This window comes from Propithecus coquereli, unplaced genomic scaffold (assembly GCF_000956105.1).
Source record: "Propithecus coquereli isolate 6110/MARCELLA unplaced genomic scaffold, Pcoq_1.0 Scaffold173, whole genome shotgun sequence".
NCBI classification, from domain to species: domain Eukaryota; kingdom Metazoa; phylum Chordata; class Mammalia; order Primates; family Indriidae; genus Propithecus; species Propithecus coquereli.
The window spans coordinates 4,453,821-4,460,387 of NW_012141969.1; the positions used below are offsets into that span (position 1 = coordinate 4,453,821).

Consider the following 6,567-nt stretch of genomic DNA (forward strand, 5'->3'; position numbering starts at 1 on the left):
TCTGATCTCCTAAATTGCTGGTTTTCATCCTGTTGACAAAATCAGAAATTTCTGTTCCTATAAATAATCATTCTTTGATGTACCAAAATTAATGTGTCTATATATAGTATGTCTATTTGTTCTGAAAATAGAATATGGAAATGTCCCAGGGGAACCCATAATCCATACAGAGAAAACAACATTTAAGAATTTTAGATGCTTTATGGAAATGAAATTTCCATTGCATTCAAATAACATAATAAAGATTTTCAAAAGCAAGTCTTGTATGTAGTGGAGATCTATATCTGTTTTTGCTTAATTATTGAAGCCTTCTTGAGAATGGTGGTTCCAGAATGAAACTAGAGAATGGGAAGCTAATTTTAGTTTCAGAAGCATTGAGCCCCCTATAGGGATCTGTCACTGAGGATGTCATAATTCCATTCATCAGAAGGTTCATTGGTACAAGATACAGTCATGATTATCAGCCAGGAGGCAAGGGCTGGGGCAAGTGGGAACCATATGAGAATTTGATATGAGCCTGTAAGGAGGAAGAAAGAATCAGATTTGATGAAATCATGATAAATTGTTATTTTTTATTGTGTTTTAAAGCTGTTCTATTAGCGTCACTACATTTTACTTGAAATATCATACTATCAGGTAAGAAATATGTGTTTTGCTGTTCTTAATTTGGAAAGAACCTACTCTGTGCAAGATTTAGGTACCACATTTTTGTACCTTTTCATAGATGATTCTCTTTTGTAATTCTGAGAAAACTCACTGAACTCCATTGAAAGGATTGTTTCCATTTCAAAATATCATTTGTTAGTGACTGAAGATGGGCCTTCTAGTACGTCACTATCACATGATACTCAGCTAGAGCTTTACATGATGATGATGATATCTAACACTTACGGAACGCTTATTAAGAACCAGGCATTTTTTAAGGATTATACATTCATTTGCACATTTAATCCTCAAAAATATTCTATAAAATGGATACCATTATTATCTCCACATTTCAGTTGAAGAAACTGCGTTTACAGTGAAGTAATTTTCCCAAGGTCCTACTAAATACATAACCCAAGCTGTCTGACAGTTCACAACCTAAGATAGCTGACTTGTCATGTGGCACAATTGTTGAAGAAGCACCGTTAGCATTGTCCGGAAGTGTGTAGGACATAATCTGTCCATAGGAATGTGGTGGCCCCAGGGCAGAGCCCTGGGGCACTCAAACATAAAACATTTAGATTGTGGTCAGAGAAAGGGAAGCAAACAACAGAGATGAAGAAGGGACAACCTGTGAGATAATAAGTTAATAAGGTGAGTCATAAAAACCAAGAGCAGAAAGTCCTTCAACTTGGTCAATTGGTAAATTCTGCAGACAGGTAAAGTAAGGTCAGAACACAAATCTGACCATTGTATTAGGCATACTAAATAAGGTTGATAGTCTTTTCAAGGATAATTCTATTAGAGTAGGTAGTAAAAAAGCCTTAATGGAGTGAGTTGATCAGAATAATCAAAGTAAAGAGGTTCAGAGCAAAGGGTCAAAGGCTAGAGGCCAATGTTGGATCAAGAGAGGATGAATGGCAGGTTTCTCAGGTGCTACTTGTGATGACAGACCAAACCCTACATGGGAGTTTATATACAATATGCAAACAGAAACACAGCAAGATGACTGGCCTAGAGTGAAATGAGTCAAGTCTGACACATAAATCACCAAATCAGACACATAAAAGACAACAGGTTCATCAAAGAACAACAGTCTTGAGCTATAGAACATCTGGGAAATAAAAAGAAGATGTGCAGTTACGCAGTAAAACTACTCTCAGACAGAAAGCCCCAAAGAGAAAGTCACTGAACTAATCCCCAGAGAAACACAAAGAATGCATGCACGAAGAGCTACTTAGGAAGAAAAAATACAATTATAAGGGAAATCCTGCCCACAGACAGTGATTCATAAGTGTATAGAAGTGACATTGCAAAACACACTATAAAAGTCCAAGTATAATATTTAATAATATCCCAGTAGGGCAATACTGATTGATTTAAATAGTAAAGATGCATAAATCTATCATGTTGAATAGATGTTTTTTGAACCGCCTGACAACAGAGTCTGTGTCTTGATGATTTTGGAATCTCTGGGGCTGAGCATAATATCTGGCAGTAAAGATGCTTACTAGATTGTTGGTGAACGATAAAGATATGAAAGTGATCGATCCCAGTTAACTCAAATGTATGTATGGTGAGTCTGGGTGAAGAGAGAAGAGAGGTCCTTACATTTTCATTTAAAGAGGCTTGATAGTTTTACGTGATTCAGAGAAAGTATATTATGAAGATAAAGGGAGGATGATAGAAAGGGAATGTTGGGAATTCTTATCTCCTACTTGTCAGGTTTACGTAGAGAGGCCTATTCACTCACAAGAAGGGAAAAGCATAGAAGGAAAAATATCTCCGGTTCAATATGCCTTCTCCATTATGATTTGCCGTGGGAGGAAAAGAAACACATCTGATCAGTGAATATGAGTGAAGAAATGGAACAGGAGTGGATGAGCATACCCTTTTCTTTCTTTCCCAATGTCTTGAATCCAGGATTCACACTTTCTTCTCCTCCCTCATATGTAGGTTGTTTGTCCCTGCAAGGAGTCTACAATTGGCCAGTTTGGCATGAATGCACTCAATTTGGTGGAAGTTATTATAATGATAAGCCCAAATGAGTCCACAGTTACAAGTAACTTTCCAATTCATTTTTATAATGAATAAAGCTAACATTTTTTATCTCCATTTGCCTTATTTTACATCTCCTCCTCAGTTGGATTCATACTTGAATGAGGGAACACAAGTGTGTGATTAATTATCACTCCTAAAACCTTAATCAGAGTCCAAGCCACGGAGTGGAGTGCTTTAATTTCCCCCATAAGGGATTTAAGAGACAATAGAAAGTACAAAATGGCTTGGACAACATGACTCTTTAACGTGCTGTGTAAACTGTAATTAAATTACACACGAGGGGGAAAGGAGCTGGTTTGCTTTTTAACATACTAAAAACTAAAATAATATTCAGACTTTCTGCTCAGACTTGTCCTTTCATAAAGAAATAGGCGGGAAGGACAGGGCAAGCAGGGAGACTTAGAGGGAGTGCAGGAAGTCGGTTATGCCCTTGTAATAAGGACAGGGAAAGGAACCAAGTAATTGCCATATGTCTTTAAGGGGAAAATGAGGTCAACTCATTCTATCAAATATTCAGGTACCACAAAGACAGAGAAAATATTAAAGTTGAGAGAGGACTAATCTGTTCTACTTCTGCATAACAGGACATACTTCAGGAGAATAAAAAAGAAGATTCACAAATTAAAATGTCTTTAGCCAAAAAACAGACGAGCATGCTGAGCTTGGTGGTCCTGAGCACAGAAGAAAAGCTGTTTCAGAGAGAATTATGAGTGGAGATAAGCCTATAAACCTTCTACATAATTATTTTCAATATTAAATATTATTTTTCATCATGACAAGTAGCGAAGCAGTAAAATAAGAGCCATATCAAAAGGTGTATTCTCAAGACCTATTTTAGAGAGACTGCTTTCCTAATATGACTTTCAATGTTCCCAAAATGATGTCTGGCAGCTTCCTTATAGACCCTGATTATCTAGGAGGAAGTTGATTTTTTCAAGTAATAAGTTTTAATCAATTTATTTTCTCAGAATTATAACTTCTTAGCCAGGCACAGTGGCTAATGCCTGTAATCCTAGCACTTTGGGAGGCTGAGGATGGAGGATTACTTGAGGCCAGGAGTTGGAGACCAGCCTGAGCAAAACAAGGAGACCTTATCTCTATGAAAAATGGAAAAAATTAGCTGAGCATGGTAGCGCATGCCTGTAGTCCCAGCTACTCGGGAGGCTGAGGAGGGAGAGTCGCTTGAGCCTTCGAGTTTGAGGTTGCAGTGAGCTATGATGACATCACTGCACTCTAGCTGGGGCAACAGAGGAAGACACTGTCTCAAAAAAAAAAAAAAAAGAATTAAAACCTCTTTAGTTTGCAACCTAACCTAACAAGACTACAACTTAAGCAATTTAAAATAGAGAGAACATATTAAAATAGTTTCCATGTACAAATATTTCTTTACCTGCCTTTACACTTAGTATAACAGGCAATCCACCCTCTTAAAAAAATTTTATTTCAGTAGATTTAGGGGGTACAAGTGATTTTTATTACATGGATCAATTGTATTATATAATGCTGAAATCAAGGCTTTTGGTGTACAGCCTCTATGGAAAACAGTATAGCGAGTCCTCAAAGAACTGAAAGTAGACCTACCATTCAATTGAACAATCACACTACTGGATATCTACCCAAAGGAAAAAAAGTCATTATATTTACAAATTTGTTAATTGCACAATACAATATTGTTAACTATAGGCACTATGTTGTACAACAGATCTCTATAATTTATTCATCTTGCATAACCGAAACTTTACACTCATAGAACAACAATTCCCCATTTCTTCTTCCCTCTAGACCCTAGCAACCACTATTTCACTCTCTGCTTCTATGCGTTTGACTATTTTAAATTTTTAAGTGGTATCATGTAGTGTTTTGTCTTTCTGTGACTGGCTTATTTCCCTAGCATAATATCCTCCAGTGTTATTCCTGTTGTCGCATTATAGAATTTCCTTCTTTTTTAAGGCTGAATAGTATTAAATTCTATGTATATACCACATTTTCTTTGTCCACTCATCTGTGGACAGACATTTATATTGTTTCCACAGCTTGGCTATTGTGAATAATGTTACAATGAACATGGAAGTACAGTCATCTCTTTGAGATCCTAATTTCAATTATTTTAGGTAAATACCCAGAATGAGATTGCTGGATCATTGGTAGTTCTGTTTTTAATTTTTTGAGGAGCCTCCATACTGTTATATTGTTTTCCATAGCAGCTGCTCCATTTTGCATTCCCATCAACAGTGTGTAAGGGTTCAAATTTCCCCACATCCTTGCCAACATTTGGGTTTTGTTTGTTTTGTTTTGTTGATAATAACCATGCTGACAGGTGTGAGGTTGTATCTCATTGTGGTTTTGATTTGCACTTCCCTGATGATGAGTGACACTGAGCATTTTTTCATATAGCTATTGATCATTTATATATCTTCTTTGAAGAAATTTCTGTTTAAGTCCATAGCCTATTTTTTAATCAGGTTATTAGTTGTTTTTAAAATTGTTGAATTGTAGAAGTTCCTTATATATTTTAGAGATTAACCTCTTATCAGATATATGGTTTGTAATTATCTTTTCCCATTCCATATGTCACCTTTTCACCCTGTTGATTGTTTCCATTGCTGCGAAGAAGCTTTTGAGTTTGATGTAGTCTTACTTGTTTATTTTTGTTTTTGTTGTTTGTGCTTTTAATGTTGTAATCATGAAATTGTTGCCAAGACCAATGTCATGAGAAGGCAGGGACAGTATCTCTGGCAAGAGGGTGTCCTAAATCTCCCTACAGGCTTTGGTAAGTATGGTTTCATATTCTCCCAAGGTGCAAGAGCCTTTCAATTAATTTTTCTTGGCTCATGAAGGGAATTTGTCCATGAATTGTTCCTGAATTGGTGTGTTTGTGGGTGGAAGGAGAGTCCAGAGCTCTCTTTTCCACCATGTTGCTGATATCATTTGGTACCATATTATTTATTTCAAGTGATATATGTTTAGATATATAAATAACATATTTTAAATTATTTTGACTTTTAAAAAATGAGATAGCAAAATTTTCATATAAAAATCTTGAATACATAACAAACGCATACAATAAACATTATATAAAACGTATTTGCCTACCATATCTAATTTATGTTACTTTTTATATTTCTTGAAATAAGAAACATTTTATTCAAGGTTTGTTCTAAGTTTAAAGCTGAAAGTCATGGCTTTAATCTTATTCCTTAGAGTAAAACAAGAAATTAAAGTTGAGGGAAAGTGAAAATTACAGTTACTACAGTTTTTTCTCTTCTCACTGTTGACAGAATCACAATATATGTCTTATAAATCCAGTAATAACCATAACTGTTGGCATTTTTGAGCTACCTACTATGTGAAAACAACAAATGTAACAACTGAGTACTTCTTAAGCACCGTTTGAATGTTATGTTATAAATGACAAGTAAATGAACATGGGTCTTCATGAAACTGAGTAATCAGCAACCTGCAATTCAAGGAAACTGAGTTTTTATTTATTATCATTTTATATATCCATGACTGTTTTAACTTACCAGAAAAACCATCATAAAAATTATATGAATTTTTGTTTGGAATCACTAAAAATTCTGTCATTTCTGGAGTAGGATGGTTTCCAAAAAAATCACCACACAGTGTAACTTCCACGTTCTCTTCCACCCGCTTCCTGGACTGACATTGTATGACAGCTATAGGAGAGAAACATTTCAGGTTAATTTGGCTAATGGTTATATGAGCATTCTTAAGATAGAAGAAAATGAACTACATCATAAAAAAATTAAACTTCCTTTGGCCATACTTTGATTTGTCATCACATTTGATTGTATACACACATGCATATACACCACACACACACCACCACACAATACACTC

General features: G+C 35.4%; 1 protein-coding gene across 1 annotated transcript in view; it reads right to left on the reverse strand.

Annotated features, from left to right (window-relative positions):
- Positions 1-6,567, reverse strand: part of CFAP47 (cilia and flagella associated protein 47) — a 573,852-nt gene that overhangs the window by 33,564 nt on the left and 533,721 nt on the right. The window contains exon 55 of the mRNA XM_012642083.1: positions 6,231-6,383. Within this exon, the coding sequence (XP_012497537.1) occupies positions 6,231-6,383 (153 nt within the window). The remainder of the gene's footprint in view (positions 1-6,230; positions 6,384-6,567) is intronic.